The sequence below is a fragment of the Molothrus ater genome, chromosome 25, assembly GCF_012460135.2.
Source record: "Molothrus ater isolate BHLD 08-10-18 breed brown headed cowbird chromosome 25, BPBGC_Mater_1.1, whole genome shotgun sequence".
NCBI lineage: Eukaryota > Metazoa > Chordata > Aves > Passeriformes > Icteridae > Molothrus > Molothrus ater.
The window spans coordinates 5,541,824-5,559,498 of NC_050502.2; the positions used below are offsets into that span (position 1 = coordinate 5,541,824).

Here is a 17,675-nt window from a genome sequence, read left to right on the forward strand (position 1 = left end):
TCTCAGATCTCGTACCTGCTGTGATTTTCTTGCCTGCAAACCTAAAGCAGCAGAAAAAGCCAGTCCTAAGCAGGAGCCCAGCCTCAGCTGGAGGATTTGCGCCCCAAATGCTGGGGGTGGAGCTGGAAATGAGCTGAAAACACCGCGACGGGGGGAATAATGAGCTCCAGGGGAGTCAAGTGCTGGCAATCTGGCTGTCCTTGGCTGTGATAAAACACCTGAGAATTTGCTCAGGAGGAGCTGGAGACCCCCCAGGCTCCCCTGTGCTCGGCTTGAGTGCTCTGGGGGAAGCTGTTCCACTGCTCCCTGCCTCTCCCATGCAGCTGGGGGCACTGGGAGCCGTGGTGCTGCTGGGCAGGGGTCCCAGGAGACCTGGCTGGAGACCCTCCCTGTGTGGTTACCCCAACAGGCAGCATTACCTTATCCAGCCGTTCCCAGTGTGATGGGGGAGAGAACTGAGAAGTGAAATCCACAGGCTGAGTTAAAGACAGGGCTGAAAAGGAAGGGGGAATAGTAATGGTCAAAGAATTAGAATACACAGAATTTAGTGCTGCAGGCTGGAGTGGTGGCCCCGTGCAGGCTCCTCGCTGCAAAGTCCTTGACTGAGTGTAAACAGTGCTCGGCAGCGGCTGCTATCAACTAGCCCGGGCTTGTCCTCCGCCCCAAACACGTGTCCCCGGCTATTGGGGGAGAACGATCCCAGCAGGACCCATAAATAGCGCTGGGAGGCGGCCTAGCCCCGTTCACTGCTGGGCAAGAGATGGAGGTGGGCTCGATGATGGCATCTGGGCTGTTAAGGACCGAGGCGAGCTCTCTGAGACCCCCGTGCAGGTAAAGGCTTGAGGATGGGGTGGCCGGGAGCAGCTTTTGGGGGAGACAGGCTCGAGATGGGGCCCCTCGCTGTGGGGGTAGGGATGGCCTTGATCCCCCTCCCCATTTCCCCATCCCCTCCGGAGCTGGGGGTGGGCGGCAGCACTCCAGCCATGCCCCCGTTCCTGCCAGCCCCCAGCCAAGGGCTCCCACCCTTCTCCGTGCCCCAGCCCTCGGTACCGCTGCTCCCCAGCCCCCAGGAGAGCCCCCAGTCCCTATCCTGGGCCTCCTTTGCTCGGCAATTAGCAGGAGATTAGGCTGGATGGGGCTGGGAGGACCCCCTGGCTCTGCCCTTGGCGAGGGCTCCCAGACACCAGCCAGGGGGGCTTCCAAAATGTGTCCCCAACATATTTTTGGGGGCAAAGCTGGTACCGGGGGGGGCTCTAGGGCAGGGCTGGAGCAGCGTCTGAGCCCATCCACACTGCTCCCCTGGCTAACAGGAATTTTGCCCGTGGATCCTGCCGGTGGGGCCAGAGCTGCCGCTTCTCACACGACAGAGAGTCAGCCCAGGTCTGCAGGTACTTCCAGCGCGGGTTCTGCCGTTATGGAGAGCAGTGCAGGTAAGGAAGGGCTGTGATGCCATGAGGGTGGGCTGGGAGCCTGGAGGAGCTCTGCTGAACTGATGGGACCCTCTGCATCTGTCCCTGGGCTCCTCCAGCTACCAGCACATGCAGGAGGAGCCAGCGCCAGTAGGAACCCAATATGGTCTGAGGCCTCACTGCCACTGTGGCCAGGAGCCTGGCACTGAGCCCACAGCCGTGGACCAGGACCAGAGGGGAGCCCAGTGCACCACGGCCTGCAGCATGACGTGTGTGGCCTTCAAGTTCCCCAAAGTGGAGGTAGACGTGGAAGAGAAAGACAAGAAGAACATCCCAGCAGTTGGTTACATCCCCTGTGGGGCCATCAGTGGAGAATTTGTCCCCACAAAAGCTCGGGGTGCCTCAGGTAGGTGCTAGGCTGCCCAGGGGACCATGACACTGGGGTGGTCATGGTGAAGTAGCCTGTGCATGTTTCTGCCTATGACCAAGCCTGGGCCAGGCTGGGCTGTGGAGAGCTCTGCAGTGTCAGGACTGTCACTGCTGAAGCTGCACACTCTGAGCAGCCCACCCAGGTCTCTGAGCTTTTCCCCTCTAAGACTCTCCTCCTGCAGGCTTCCAGCCACAAGGGCCAGCACTGGAGCCAGACTCCTCTGACCCCAGAGAGGCAGTTTTGGAGACGGCGGCACAGACTGACCCTGCAAAGGTGGGTTTGGGGTCTCCTGTGACCAGGTACTCCCTGTCACTCTGTGCTGCTCCCCGAGGCCAGAGCAGTGACAGAGCCAGGGGGTTCCACGCTGTGCTGGTCTGCTTGCAGGTCCCTGCAGAGCCAGGTGCTGAGGCAGCCCTGGTCACCCCTGCAGTGCTGAGAGCCCGGAGCGAGGCTGTGGTGTGTGGCATCTGCATGGACAGGGTGTACGAGAAGGCGCTGCCTGAGGAGCGGCTCTTCGGGATCCTCCCGAACTGCAGCCACGCCTACTGCCTGGGCTGCATCCGCAGGTGGCGGCGCAGCCGGGCCTTCCAGAGCGCTGTCATAAAGTGAGTGGCCATGGGGACATGGCAGGGTGGTCACCATTCCCCCTTCTGTGCCCTGAAATTCTTCCTTGGGTCCGGCGATGTGGCTTTGGGATTGGAGTGATTTTGCTTTGAGAACAGGCGCTTCGAGTGGTGATGGGTATGGGGGTGCTGGGTGAGGCCAGGGTGGGTGCTGAGCCCATGCTCCCTGCTCCCTTCTTGGGACACCCAACTGCACCCATCACCCTCATCCAGGGCCTGCCCAGAGTGCCGGATCCCCTCCAGCTACTACATCCCCCACAAATACTGGATCTCAGATGTGGCTGAGAAGGAGAAGCTCATCAGAGCCTTCAAGGCACGGACAGGGTGAGTGCGTGGCACTGCTGCAGGTGGCAGGGCTGTGGGCTCAGTGCTGCTCTGAGAGCTACACTCACAACTATGCTTGGCATCCCACAGGAAAATCAGGTGCAAATTCTTCCTGCGTGGCTACTGCCCTTTCAGATCAGAGTGCATCTACCTGCACGAGCTGCCTGCCAGCTGGTTGCGGCGGCACAGGCAGCGCCAGCTGAGGATGCCCACGGTAGGTGGGGTGGCACATCCCGGGGCTGGGCTGGGCACTGGGAGCGTGCCTCATCCTCCCCCCTCTGCTGCAGGTGTTCATCCCTTCTTCCTCGGAGAGCTCTGACGAGGAGGATGAGGAGCTCTGCACGCTCGAGTGGGCTCTCACCCTGGCCATGCTGGAGACAGAATTTCCCCACTCGATTTATGGCCACGAGATGCTTCTCATCGACTTCAGCGATTCTGACTGAGTCGTGGGGGGACCACGCTGGGCCTGGGTGCTGCTTTGACTCCTGCCATTGTTTTGGGGTGGCTCCAGCCGCGGGGGTGCTGCAGGGCTGGGGTGGGATGGGGAAGAGTCTGTCTGGCATTGATGGGTGCACCGGGGGAGACTCAGGGCACAGCCCCCCTGCTCTTGCCCTGGTGCCCACTCTGCGCCCGTGGCAGACCCCCACGGGTGGGGTGGGCTGGGTGCTTGCAGGCAGCGGGGGGGTCTGACATCCACGGGGGGGACCGGGCAGCAAGGGGGGCACTGTTTTAAACTCTTTTTAGCCAAATCCGGGAATAACGAAATAAAACGGGTTGTGTAACGCTACGCTTCCGGGTGCCTGTGACCTGTGGGCTGCGGGATCCACCCTCGGGGGAGAGTGGGGGGAGGCGGTGTTTGGGTTGGAATTTAAGGGATATTTGCATAATGAACTCGTTTGCGGGCGGTCCGGCTGCGATGCCGGGGCGGGGCATGGGGCCCGCGGGCGGAGCGCGGCGGGGACGGGGAAACAGCGGCGGGTGAGTGTGCGGGGCCAGCCCTGAGTGAGTGTGCGGGGCCAGCCCTGAGTGAGTGTGCGGGGACAGCCCCGAGTGTGCCCGGGACAGCTCTGAGTGAGTGTGCGGGGCCAGCTCTAAGTGAGTGTGCCCGGGACAGCGGCGGGTGAGTGTGCGGGGCCAGCTCTGAGTGAGTGTGCGGGGCCAGCTCTGAGTGAGTGTGCCCGGGCCTGCCCCGAGTGTGCCCGGCCCTGACCGGGGCGGTGCTCGGTGCCCGGGGGAGCCGCACCGGCAGCGCCCCCGGGAGGGATCGGCGTTGGGCTGGGGGTGCGTGCGGGGCTGCCAGCCAAGGGGTGATGGAGGGCACGGAGGGACTCCCGGTGCTCTCCCGCATCCTCGGCTGGGGAGAGGTAAAGGCAGCTGCCCAGGTTGATGCCGGGGTGGGCGCCGAGCATGGACAGGCAGGTCCTGATCGTCCCGTGCCTCCCGAGTGGGACCCGTGTCCGGTCAAGCTAGGGTCAACTATGTGATAAGAATGTGCTTGGTGTGCCATTGGGAGTTAGATATTTTCTTGTACGTACGAAAACATAGGCCTGGATTATCGCTACCGCAAGTTCTAGAATAGTTAGTAAGAAGAGCACTAGTAAGGTTAGGAGTGAGACTGCTGATATTGTGGAGGACAAGGCTGTTGTAGCTGTGGAGATCAGCTGGATGAGGCGGTGGCCTGCTGTGAGGTTGGCTGTTAGGGGCACACCCAGTGCTAATGGGAGAATTAGTAGGGTTGTTTCGATGGGCAGGGATTAACGGGGTGGGGGTGCCTTCTGGTAGGAGGTGTGACCCGTGTGTGGCTGTTCCCTTTGTTTGTCATCCGTGTCTGGCTGTGTCCATTGTCCGGCTGTCCCCCGTGTGCGTGCCCCGTCTCCGGTGTCCCCGTGTGTGTGACCGTCGCCGGTGTCCCCGTGTCCCGCAGGCGGCTGTGCAGCCCCGGCCGCAGCGATGGAGCCGCGGTGCCCGCCCTGGCTGCCGCGGTGTCCCCGGCCGTGCCGCCTCCTGCTGCGCTCCCTGTGCTCCGGCCCCGCGGGGGCCATGGCCGCGCTGCGGGTGCTGCAGCGGAGCCGGCCCCGGGACGGAGCGGGGCTGGCGTTCCCCTGGCCGGCTCTCACCGCAGCCCTGTGCGCCGAGGAGCCCTCGCTGGAGGGGCCAGAGGACGCCCTGGCTGTGTGAGTTGGATACGTTTCTAAAACTCGGTGTTTTGCGGGAGTTTTGGGTGCCAGGTGCACAATTTTGGGTGTCAGGTGCACAACCTACAACTAATAGCAACCCAAACTGCCACTGCCCTGCATTCCGGCCTAATCAAAGCCTGCTTAGGATCATTCACCCTATCCATTCTCATCATCCTCATATCTGCATGCAGAAACAACCAATGGCCCTCAATCTTCATAAAAATCCACAGAAACAACCAATGGCCCTCAAGCTTCATAAAAATCCATAGAAACAACCAATGACCCTCAAGCTTCATAAAAATCCACTTTCCCTCGTGCACTGGCCCATACATGAAGCTGGGATCATAGCAGTGACCCACTGGTGTCCCAGCTCGTGTCTGCAAAAGCATCAGGTGCCTCCTCTTGCTCCCTGGTGCTGTGGGACTCTGCTCCACGGGGTGGGTTGGGCTCAGGACAGGGGATTTGCTCTGACCATTCACCTCTCCTTTTCCAGCAAGCCACGGCTGCTGCTGCTGCCCGTTTTGTGCCAGAGGAACCTCTTCTCCCTGCTCCTGGTGGTGCAGGATGCAGGTGCCACGGGACTGCCTTCACCAGCTGCTCCAGGCCTTGGAGCAGCATTCCCGTGTGGATCCCTGGGTGCAGGCACTGGGGGATCTGCTCCAGCAGGGACCAAGGGCACAGGAGAGCTCCCCACATCCCACTGCCCTTTCTGCTGCGTGCCAGCAGCAGCTTAGGGGCCTGTGCCAGAAAATTGCCCAGAAGAAACCAGAGGGACAAAGAAAATTGAGCTGGTGCTTCAGCAAGCAGGCTGGTGCCCCTGACTCTGTGCCTGAAGGTGGGAAGCGTAAGGAAGTGTCTGAGGAGAGCCTGGAGTTGGACAGTGAGAGAGAGGGGAAGAGGTTGTTGCTGGAGGAGGTGGCATTTGAGCCCCAGGAATGTGGAGATGTGGCAGAGGTGGAAGAGGAGGTGCCTGAGGAGCCTTCAGGGGACACATCTGCTCAGAGCACAGATAAGGCTGCTCAGGACAGTTCCCAGCAGGATGCAGCTGGGGAGCCCAGGAGGACTTCCCAGACAGAGCTGGCAGCAGAGGTCCAGTCCTTTGTCCAGGTACTGGGCAGGGTTTGCTGTCCCCTCCCAGCCAGGGAGCCTTTACTGCCTGATTCCCATTCCTTCATCTCATTTCCCTCAGGTGCATGGACAGGGGCTGAAAATGCTGCTGCTGCAGGAGTCCAGTGTAAGTGGTGGCTTCTGTCCCTCTCCTGGAGCTGATGCTCTATACAGGCTGGTGCCAGGGCCTCGGGAGGGGTGGAAAAGGAGCTGGATTTCGCAGATGGGGATAAAAAGCCCTGTTGGCACCTCCTCTGGGCTTGGGATAGCAACACCTGCCTGCACCTTGCAGGTGTGAGGGGCTGTCTGTGGGCTCAGCCCTGACAGACACAGGGCAAGGGAGAAGCCCTGGAGCTGTATTTTGTATTCTGGTTTCTTTGGTGCTTTACTCAGGACAGTGTTTCTCTCCAGCGCTCCGAGCTGCACACCCCTTCCAAGCTGAGCATCCTGAACACCTGCACCCCCAGCCAGGTGAGCCCCAGCACCCCTGCTGCAGCTGCTGCAGGGTCCTGCTGCTGTCCCTAATGCCCCATGCCCTGTGCCACCCCAGCTCGAGGGGCTGTGCTCCTTCCTGCAGCTCTCCACGTGCCCAGAGCCCTCCCTGGTGCGTTTCTGCAGCTGGCTGCTGCCTCTGAGCCCTGCCCTCAGCCACACCAGCGCAGCCATCCTGGCACAGCAGCTCTTCCTCAGGCGGGTACGTGTCATGGCAGCGGAGGTTCCTGCTCCCCATTCCCCTCTCCACTGTCCCCAGCTCCTGCCTTTTGTGTCCCCAGGTCCTGGCCCTCACCCAGCTGCCTTCCCGACACCTCATGGCTGCCCTGACTTCGTTTTGCTCCAAGTATTCCCATCCCCTGTGCCGTGTGCTGGTGGCTGCAGTGCTGCAGGGGCCAGGGGAAGGTGTGCAGGGCTGCTGGGAGCTGTGGCTGTTTGTGGGTGGCATTTGTCACATGTTAGGAACCATGGACGCCTGGGGTTGGTTTTTTCTGGGCAGGTGAACACTTGGGGGTTGGGATGGGAGATGGGTTTACAGATGAAGTGGGAGGGCTGGCTAGGCTGGCTTCTGGCTTATTTTTTCCCAAAGGACAGTTCCCATTCCTCCATGATTGGGGGGCTCCTGGCAGCTCCTAATGCTCAGGGCAGAGCTCCCCTTGTGCTGCTGTGAGGAGAGGGGGAACCCCTGCCACAGTGTCCCCTTTTCCCAGAGACAGGAGCTGTTTAAACCCTTGCTGCAGCTGGGCAAAGGAAGCAGAATTGTCCTCAGCAGTAGGAGGAGGCACTGGGTGGTTTCTGTCTGTCCTGACTGGCACGTACACCTGTGAAGAGGTGCCAGGAAGGGCCAGGCACCTCCCCATGGATTTGGCAGCCTCTGGAGGCTCTCCTTGCTGCTTTGCAGGTGCTGAGCAGACCAAGCTGCTGTGTGAGCTGGTGGAGGAGTGCCTGGAGCCCCACTCTGTGCAGCTGGTGCTGAGGTGAGGGGTCACAGGGCTGGCAGCTCTGCTTTGGCCTCACTGTCCAGCCTGCCTGGGAGCACCAGCCAGGCCACAGAGCAGCACCTTTCCTCTTCACTGTCCTTGCAGCCAAGTCCTGGAGGTGCCTTTGTCAGAGAAGCTCCTGCCAGTGCTGCAGGCCGTGCTGGGGCGGCAGGTGAGGAGCCCCCCTTGTCCCACGGGTGTCCTTGGTGACACCAGCAGTGCTGGAGCAAGGACCCATTCTCTTACCTGCCCCTGGGCCTTTTCCAGGAGGTGCTGCCCCCTGAGCTCCTGGACCTGCTGGTCCTGACTCTGTGCCAGCAGGCTCCAGCCTTTGCCACGTCACTGAACTTTGCCAGGCTGGTGACAGCCGTGCTCACGGTGTACCAGAGCCAGGTGAGCCCAGCCAGGGCTGCTCCTGCAGCTCCTGGGGCCCAGCCAAGAGCTCTCAGGTGAGCTCCTGGCAGGGCAGGGCCCTGAGCTGGTGCTGCCTCCGCCCCAGGTCAGCCCAGCTCACAGGAGCAGCCTGGCTGCTGTCCTGGACCGGAGCACTGCAGTGCTGAAGAAATCCCTGCAGGCTGTGCTGGAAGGGGCCGGGTGAGTGGAGACAGGTCCCTGTCATGGCAGCCTCTGCACCCTGGGCTGCCCCAGGGTCTGGAAGCAGAAGGTGCCACCCCTGCCATGCCAGAGCTGTGCAGAGCTGGGTATGGCAGTGACTTTCCTCATCCTGATTTTTGTCTTTCCTCAGGTGATCACCCAAAGGAATCATGAGGGGGCAGCTTCCTGGTGTGGAGGACACAGCAGCAGCCACAGCCACTCTCACTGGGTTCTCCCTGCTTGGGTGGGACCCTGTGAGTGGGGTCTGCTCCCCACAGAGTGCCCAGAGCCTCCTGGCAGCACCTGGGCTGAGGGGGCTCAGGCTGGGCAGTGCCATCCCAGCCCCCCTCACTCCTGGGGCTCAGAGGGGTCTTGGTTGAACAATCCACGTTTCCATGAACAACCCATGTATTCTCATGAATGATCCAGGTGTTTCCAGGTGTTTCTGTGTGTGTTCTCCTGCCACACTCTACAAGGTGACCTGGTTTCCCCAAGGCTGTGGGGGACCAGGCAGGACAAACCCCTGGAGAACTTCCAGCTCCTGAGTTCTTACTGCCCAAAACCCATCACTGAGCCAGGACAGACATTGATTTGAGGCTGTATGGAGTTGATCATTCTGGATTTAGTTCACTCTCTTGATTTTACCTCAGCTCATTCCAAGGTACGAGCTCTGTGCACGTTCCTCCCCAACAGCCCAGGCAGTGGTGCAGGCTGGGCTGCTGCTTTGTGTATCTGATCTGGGATTTACAGATCTCTGGGTGCAGGAGAGCAGCATTTAACTGAATTCCAGCTGAATTTAGCTGGAAAATTTTAGTGTTCTGCTTTAAAGCCACCTTTCTTTCCTGTTTGCCTGGCCCGTGAGGGGCCCTGCTGTGTGTGACACATTTCTGGTGATGATGACACTGCTCGTGGCCCTAATAGTGCTTGTGGGGCATGACTCTGCTCAAAGTTCTGTCCTGTATTTTTGAAAGTACCCACTGGAAACCTCATCCAGGCACCTCCTGGTCTGAGAACTGGGAAGAAAAGGTTGGGACAGAGAACTCAGGCAGGTAGAGCTGGGGTTTCAATGGAGGTTTTGAAGCATTGCATATTTCAGGAACTATTTAAAAATCCATAAACATCTACAAAGGGAGAATATGCATGTGTGACTGCTCCAGGTTTGCTCAGTAATGTTCAGATCCCAGCCAGAGGAAGGAAAGTCTGAAGCATTAGGTGACACTCTTAAGGCTGAGAGCCAGGTTTCTTTACATAAGAATCTCTTAAGCTATTTTAGGTGGCAGTGGACTGATGAGGCTTCAAAATCCACATTAGCTGGAGGATGGAAACCTCCAGGGAGCCAGATTGTTGATGTGTTTGCATTCCACTGAGTTAGTGGCTGAGTAAAGTGGAGCTATTGTAGGGCTGCCCAAAACATGACATAAATAGAAATTGTGCCATGATCATCAAAGGTCTAAGCCTGCTCTTCTGGCTTTATTCGGCAGCAGGCTCTGATCTTTGCAGTTTCCCTGCAGAGCTTCTACCACGTGACCTCAGTGTCATTGTCCCCAGTGCTCTGCCTGGCTGTGGCTGTTGGTCACATGGAGGTGACCACTGCCTTGAGGCAAGAGCCTTCTTGGCCCTGGTTTTGCCTTTGCCTAGTGACAAACAAACCAAAAGCTCTGTACTGCAGGGTGAACTCTCTCCTCCTTGCTGTGACACCTGGGCTGGCAGGGATGACACAGTGACCTCGGCCAGCCCATGCTGCCTGTGCCATCATCACCTGGCACTGACGTGTTTGATGAAAACCCTTTTGCTGGGATTTTTCTCCTGAGAAGCCTCAGAACAGAAATGGAACCAATAACGACCTGCTGGCTGTGGAGTGTGGGCTGGAGATGGTTTAGCAACAGGGGCATCGTGGACTGGTCTCCTGTGCATTGTTTCTACTTGATGACCAATCATGGTGCAGCTGTGTCGGGGCTGTGAGCAGTCCCAGGTTTTTATTATTCATTCCTTTCCAGCTTTCTGATGTCTCCTTGATCTTTTAGTATAGTTCTAATATCCCATTTTCTTTTAATATAATAGCGATAATAAAATAATAAATCAGGCTTCTATTAGGAGAAGTCAAGATTCTCATCTCTTCCCTCGTCCTGGGGAGCCTCAAACACCACCACAATCACCGGCTTGAGCTGGTCCGGGCAGCACAAAATAAAATTCAAAAAAGCTTTAAAAATAGAAAAATTAAAAATAAAATTTAAATTAAAAAATAAAATTAATTAAAAATAAATGAAAAACAAAATAAAAAACCTAAAGTTCCGTAAAGTGCGACTGTCGTAAAACTGCCGTAAAGCACCGGGCAGCACAAAATAAAATTTAAAAAACCCTTTAAAAATAAAAAAATTAAAAATAAAATTTAAATTAAAAAATAAAATTAATTAAAAATAAATGAAAAACAAAATAAAAAACCTAAAGTTCCGTAAAGTGCAACTGTCGTAAAACTGCCGTAAAGCACCGGGCAGCACAAAATAAAATTAAAAAAACCCTTTAAAAATAAAAAAAATAAAAATAAAATTTAAATTAAAAAATAAAATTAATTAAAAATAAATGAAAAACAAAATAAAAAACCTAAAGTTCTGTAAAGTGCAACTGTCGTAAAACTGCCGTAAAGCACCGGGCAGCACAAAATAAAATTAAAAAAACCCTTTAAAAATAAAAAAATTAAAAATAAAATTTAAATAAAAAAAAAATTTAAAAATAAAATTAATTAAAAATAAAAACAAAATAAAAACCCTAAAGTGCTGTAAAGTGCGACTGTCATAAAACTACCGTAAAGCACCGAGCAGCACAAAATAAAATTTAAAAAAAAGCTTTAAAAGTAGAAAAATTAAAAATAAAGTTTAAATTAAAAAAAAATTAAAAAAATAAAATTTAAAAAATAAATGAAAAACAAAATAAAAACCCTAAAGTGCATTAAAGTGCGACTGTCATAAAACTGCTGTAAAGCACCGGGCAGCACAAAATAAAAAAAAAAAAAAATTAAAAAAAAAAATTAATTAAAAATAAATTTAAAATAATTTTAAAAAATTTTAAAAAACCCTTTAAAAATAGAAAAATTAAAAATAAAATTTAAATTAAAAACAAAAATTTAAAAACAAAATTGATTAAAAAGAAATGAAAAACAAAAAAAAAACCCTAAAGTGCCGTAAAGTGCAACTGTCATAAAACTGCTGTAAAGCACTGGGCAGCACAAAATAAAATTAAAAAAAAAAAAAAAAGCTTTAAAAATAAAAAAATTAAAAATAAAATTTAAATTAAAAAATAAAATTTAAAACATAAAATTAATTAAAAATAAAAGAAAATCAAAATAAAACCCTCCAAGTGCCGTAAAAGGTGCCGTAAAGCGCGACTGTCGTAAAAGGTGCCGTAAAGCGCGACTGTCGTAAAAGGTACAGTAAAGCGGGACTGTCGCAAAAGGTGCCGTAAAGCGCGACTGTCGTAAAAGGCGCCGTAAAGCAACACTGTCGTAAAAGGTGCCGTAAAGCGCGACTGTCGTAAAAGGTGCCGTAAAGCGCGACTGTCGTAAAAGGCGCCGTAAAGCAACACTGTCGTAAAAGGTGCCGTAAAGCGCGACTGTCGTAAAAGGTGCCGTAAAGCGCGACTGTCGTAAAGCGCGACTGTCGTAAAAGGCGCCGTAAAGCAACACTGTCGTAAAAGGTGCCGTAAAGCAGAACTGTCGTAAAAGGTGCCGTAAAGCGCGACTGTCGTAAAAGGTGCCGTAAAGCGCGACTGGCCGTAAAGCGCGACTGTCGTAAAAGGCGCCGTAAAGCGCGACTGTCGTAAAAGGCGCCGTAAAGCGCGACTGTCGTAAAAGGTGCCGTAAAGCGCAACTGTCGTAAAGCGCAACTGTCGTAAAAGGCACCGTAAAGCAACACTGTCGTAAAAGGTGCCGTAAAGCAGAACTGTCGTAAAAGGTGCCGTAAAGCGCGACTGTCGTAAAAGGTGCCGTAAAGCGCGACTGGCCGTAAAGCAACACTGTCGTAAAAGGCGCCGTAAAGCAACACTGTCGTAAAAGGTGCCGTAAAGCGCGACTGTCGTAAAAGGTGCCGTAAAGCAGAACTGTCGTAAAAGGTGCCGTAAAGCGCGACTGTCGTAAAAGGTGCCGTAAAGCGCGACTGGCCGTAAAGCGCGACTGTCGTAAAAGGCGCCGTAAAGCGCGACTGGCTGTAAAGCAACACTGTCGTAAAAGGCGCCGTAAAGCAACACTGTCGTAAAAGGTGCCGTAAAGCGCGACTGTCGTAAAAGGTGCCGTAAAGCGCGACTGGCCGTAAAGCAACACTGTCGTAAAAGGCGCCGTAAAGCAACACTGTCGTAAAAGGCGCCGTAAAGCGCGACTGTCGTAAAAGGTGCCGTAAAGCAGAACTGTCGTAAAAGGTGTCGTAAAGCGCGACTGGCCGTAAAGCGCGACTGTCGTAAAAGGCGCCGTAAAGCAACACTGTCGTAAAAGGTGCCGTAAAACAGAACTGTCGTAAAAGGTGCCGTAAAGCAACACTGTCGTAAAAGGTGCCGTAAAGCGCGACTGTCGTAAAAGGTGCCGTAAAGCAACACTGTCGTAAAAGGTGCCGTAAAGCAACACTGTCGTAAAAGGTGCCGTAAAGCAACACTGTCGTAAAAGGTGCCGTAAAGCGCGACTGTCGTAAAAGGTGCCGTAAAGCAGAACTGTCATAAAAGGTGCCGTAAAGCGCGACTGGCCGTAAAGCAACACTGTCGTAAAAGGTGCCGTAAAGCAACACTGTCGTAAAAGGTGCCGTAAAGCGCGACTGTCGTAAAAGGTGCCGTAAAGCAGAACTGTCGTAAAAGGTGTCGTAAAGCGCGACTGTCGTAAAAGGTGCCGTAAAGCGCGACTGGCCGTAAAGCGCGACTGTCGTAAAAGGTGCCGTAAAGCGCGACTGTCGTAAAAGGTGCCGTAAAGCGCGACTGGCCGTAAAGCGCGACTGTCGTAAAAGGCGCCGTAAAGCAGCACTGTCGTAAAAGACGCCGTAAAGCGCGACTGGCCGTAAAGCAACACTGTCGTAAAAGGTGCCGTAAAGCGCGACTGTCGTAAAAGGTGCCGTAAAGCAACACTGTCGTAAAAGGGGCCGTAAAGCAACACTGTCATAAAAGGGCCATTAAGCGCAATTGTCATAGTTAAATTACTGCAACAGGAGTTATGAAAACCAAATGCTGACTGTTTGGCCGTGTTTACCAGAGACTTTTGGGACACAGTTGTTAATAAGCACTTTATTAGTATCTCCCACCGGGAGATGGCTGCCGCGGAGCCAGCCCCAGCTTGCCGGGCGCTGCTTGAGCTGTGTTTGCTGCACGGGGGATGCCCGCAGCAGCCGCCCCGCCCCTTCTGCGACTCCGCCCCTCGCCGCCGCGAGTCTCCAGCGGGACACGCCCCCCCCCCCTCCCCATCGGACCGCACAGCTCCGGCACCCGCGGCGCTGCTCGCCACTGTCGCCCCGCCCCCGCGGTCGCGATATCCGTCCCCCCGGCCCCTCCCACCGCTCCCGCCATCCCCGCCTTTGCCATCCCGTTGGTCCCTGCTGTCCCGGCTACCGCGGGCCCCGCCCCTCAGTCCCGCCCACCAGCGTCACCGCGGCCCCGCCCCCCTCCCCCGACGCTTTCCCCCCGCTACCCGCGGGGGCGGCCGCTCCTCCCGCCCCCAAGTCCCCCTCGCCCCCTTTGCCGACACAGCGCCGGTGGCGGCCCAAGTCCCGTCGCTGCTGCATTTTTGCAGTCTTCTGTGGCTCCCGGATCTGCGGTGCCGGGCGCGCCTGCCTCAGCCGCGCCAGGCGTCCCCAGCGCCCCTCGTGCACGTTGCCTCTCCCGCGCCTGGCGCCGCCCCTGCCCGCCGGGCCAGCAGCCACCCCAGCCCCCAGCGGCGGCGCGCCGCGCTCCAGCCGCCGACTCCCCCACCGCCCGCCATGGCCCCCCCGCGGCAGCCTCCCGCCGCCTCCACGCCGCTCCTCCCGCCGCCCCGGGATCATCTCCCGCTGCCGCGGTCGCCCCGCTGCCGCCCGTGGTCGCCCTCCCGCTCCTGCCGCTGCCGCTCCATGGCGGGCCGAGCCGTGCCTTCCCCACCGCGGCCCCCCGCTTCAGAGCTGCCGGATGGCGCGGCTCCGCCGCCTCCTGCAACCACGGCCGTCCCGTCGTTCCCTTCCGCAGCCGCAGCCCCGTCCCCCATTTCCGCAGCTCCGCCGCTTCCCGCACCCCCCGGCCCGCCCGCCGCTGCCCGCCGCTGCCCGCCGCTGCCCGCCGCTGCCCGCCGCTGCCCGCCGCTGCCCGCCGCTGCCCGCCGCTGCCCGCCGCTGCCCGCCGCTGCCCGCCGCTGCCCGCCGCTGCCCGCCGCTGCCCGCCGCTGCCCGCCGCTGCCCGCCGCTGCCCGCCGCTGCCCGCCGCTGCCCGCCGCTGCCCGCCGCTGCCCGCGCATGCGCAGTTGCCATAACCGCCGCACCAGCGATATCACTCCGCGCCGCTTCATCCAACCACAGCGCCCTTTCCGGGATCAGCCGCACGCATGCGCAGTTCTATCTCACGGCGCCGCCGCCGCCCCCCACTGCTTTCGCCGCAGCTTTGGTACAGCCCGGTCCCGGTTCCGAGCCGCTGCGTGCCGCTGTCCGGCCACGGCCGGCATCCCCGTGCCCTGTCACGCCGCTTCCGCCGCCACCGGGTCCGTATACGGCACCACAGCAGGCGAATACAGCAGCGCCCTGCATGTATCCTTCCGCGTCTCTCCCTGTGCCGGAGATTGAAGAGCCGGGCACCGAGAGATCCCCCCCCGCCTCCGCAGCGCGATACCTGGGGCACCGAGAGATCCCCCTCCCCTCCGCAGCGCGATACCGGGGGCACCGAGAGATCCCCCTCCCCTCCGCAGCGCGATACCTGGGGCACCGAGAGATCCCCCCCCGCCTCCGCAGCGCGATACCGGGGGCACCGAGAGATCCCCCCCCCACCCCCCGCCGCAGCGCGATACCGGGGGCGCCTCCGCGTTTTCGCCTTCCGCCCTCCTAGCACCGAGTGGGACTACTTTGTGTCACGATTCCACAAACGAAGGAGGTTGGCAGCACAGAAAACTTCACTTTGACTCCTCTTGACCCTTTCAAGAACTTTGGAATCCATCCTGAACAGCGCAGAGGGGTGGATGCAGCACAAAACATCAGTCAGATTTTACAGATCAGCAGAACCTTGGCCAAGGGTGGCGGGAGTGCCAGGACTGGCTCTGTCCTTGTCCTGATTTAGGAGCAGTGATGGGGAAGGGACTGGTCTGAAGCTTTATCTGAGACCTTTCCTAGGCTGGAGGTAGCAGATAGTCTGTGATTTTCATCCAGTTTACTTGTGATAATGGGCAGTGGTTCCTTACCTGCTTCCTCTTCTGTTTGTAGATTTTTACTTCACATTACAGAGGGGAATTCCCTTTTTGGTCTCGTAGTTCTTGGGTTTTTTTGAAGGAAATTCATTATATGCAGTTGCATGGGTCGTCTGTCCATTGTGCTGCTTCCACACCCTGCACAGGGATTTTTGAACCAGTTTCATGACAAGATGATTCCTCCTCTGCCCAGGTGCCTTCGTGGGGCTGTGGTCAGGCAGCATGAACCTCTTTGGGGTGAGCAGGGCTGTGGAGTCTGTGGATGTTAAATACCAGACAGCTGAGCCATGCAGGGGCCTTGGGCCATGCAGCACCTTGTTGAAAAGGGCTGAAACTCAGTGGCTTTCCTGAAAACAGCCTGAAAATAATAAAAAAAAAAAAATCAACATTTCAAAAAATTTTCCTGAAAATCCATCCCCCAAGGGGCTGCCCCTCTCCAAACAGGAGCTCCAGGTTGTTGCTGTTTCCTCTCCTGCAGCAGTGCCAGGGGTCACCCCACGTTTCCCTGGAGGTAACTGCGTGTCCAGGGACAGCCTGCTAATCTCCTGTGTAATCCCCAACATGCTGATGCAGTTCTGCCTGCAAACCTGGGGGCTGTGACACCCAAATGTGAGGCTAAACTGCTCTGGGGGACGCTCAGCAATATTTATTTTTTTTCCACTTGGGATTTGAAACTGAATAAAAAGGAAGAGCAGTTTTCCTTCTTGTCTGTTTGGGGATTTTTGGGGTTTTTTTTTAGCCAACAACTTTTTAATCATAAGACAAGAATTGTGTTCTCTCTTGGGTAGCCTGGTGGCTGCCAGGTTCCTGTCAGGCAGGGAAGCCAGGGCCACAGAAAGGTGGATTTGAGGGAGGGCTGGGTGCTGCTTTGTGGCTGGGCCCCTGCACAGACCTGTAAATCACGCTTGCTGCATCAGTGGCAGCACTCAGTGTCAGCCTGAGCAGCTTTCTTCCAAGAAGTGAATAATCCAGATGACCACACTGTGATCTGAGCTGAGTCCAGCTCAGCTTCAGGTGCCCTGGGAGGTGCTGCAGCCGAGAGGGACCTGGCTGGAAGGGGGACGGGGGACAGAGCTGCAGCCCATGCTGCCACCCACCCTCCTGGGCTGCAGAGCTCCCTGCAGGCTCTCTCAACAGGTCTGTGTCAGGGGCACTGGGCTGTTTTCCTGCCTTGGGGCTCTGCCATTCCTAGATTGCACTCACCATTTAGCCGCTCCCAGCTTAAAAAAATAAGAATGCCTAAAAACCCCCTGCGTGCTTTTAGTGAATGCTTTTAGAGGCTCTTTGGACGGGGTGGTTGTGAACAGGGGCATTGCTCTCCTGGGTGTGGGAGGGAACAGAGGGGACATCCAGGGACCCTGGGCTGTGTCCTTGGGTCTGTGTGTCCCACGCAGCAGCCCTGGGATGCCAGGACACCCGGGGAAAGGGCACTGATGTGCCAGCTGCTGCCCCTGGGGGGGAAGCTGGGGCTCTCTGCAAGGGTGTCCCACCTCCACTCCCCGCGGTTTGTAACCCCTGGGGCTGCTCTCCCTCTGGCAGGTGGGGCAGAGCCTGGGCACAGCCTGGGCACAGCCTGCCCGGGCACTGGGAGATGCTGTTTGCAGGGCTGGAGGGGTCTGCAGCCCCCGAGGGGTCCCTGGGCATGGGGGGGCAGCAGCAGCTGCTGAAGGTGGAGCCCGAGCCGCTGTAAGCTCATTAGGGGAAGAAAGCGGCTTTAGGGGATGGGATGGATCTGAGCAAAGGGGTCGGGGCACTGGGGGGATGGTGGGGCTGCTGAGAGGGGCAGGAGGGCCGGGGGTCCTGGGCAGCATCACCGAACCAGGAGCTGCAGGGGCTCCTCATCAGCCATCCCGGTTTATTCTGGTGCTGGGTCCCCATGAAAGCACGGGGGCATCCCCCATCTGTCCTGGCTGCCAGGGAGATGCTGAGGCTCAGCTCTGCTGGCACAGTGTCACAGGAGGGATCAGTCCTGGTCTTGCCCAGCTCTGTCACCTCCCAGAGCGGGTGCGGGACCTGGCAGAGCTTTCCTGGCCACCTGCAGCCCCCGCTGCCCGCCCCGGCCGGCGCGGGGAGCTCCCAGGCGCTCTCATGCATCTCCTTTAAAGGCCTTCTCTCCTCGGGCTCGGCCCCGGCAGCTCCGAGCGCCGCAGATGCG

The 17,675-nt window shown here is 57.0% G+C and overlaps 2 protein-coding genes across 2 annotated transcripts; both read left to right on the plus strand.

Annotated features, from left to right (window-relative positions):
• Positions 1-359: 359 nt before the first annotated feature.
• On the plus strand, positions 360-3,295 carry LOC118696359 (probable E3 ubiquitin-protein ligase makorin-1). Its single transcript, XM_036398499.1, has 8 exons — positions 360-831; positions 1,311-1,430; positions 1,529-1,815; positions 2,021-2,112; positions 2,224-2,444; positions 2,676-2,786; positions 2,877-3,000; positions 3,074-3,295. The coding sequence occupies exons 1-8, from the start codon at positions 761-763 to the stop codon at positions 3,227-3,229; spliced, it is 1,182 nt and encodes a 393-aa protein (XP_036254392.1). The 5' UTR covers positions 360-760; the 3' UTR covers positions 3,230-3,295.
• A 1,367-nt stretch (positions 3,296-4,662) lies between these two features.
• FANCE (FA complementation group E) lies at positions 4,663-10,226 on the plus strand. Its single transcript, XM_036398613.2, is given in 12 exon segments — positions 4,663-4,960; positions 5,457-5,532; positions 5,534-6,070; positions 6,153-6,197; positions 6,482-6,541; positions 6,621-6,764; positions 6,844-6,967; positions 7,464-7,539; positions 7,648-7,714; positions 7,810-7,935; positions 8,042-8,136; positions 8,288-10,226. Coding segments are annotated over 12 exon segments (1,578 nt in total). The 5' UTR covers positions 4,663-4,736; the 3' UTR covers positions 8,292-10,226.
• The last annotated feature ends 7,449 nt before the right edge of the window (positions 10,227-17,675 follow it).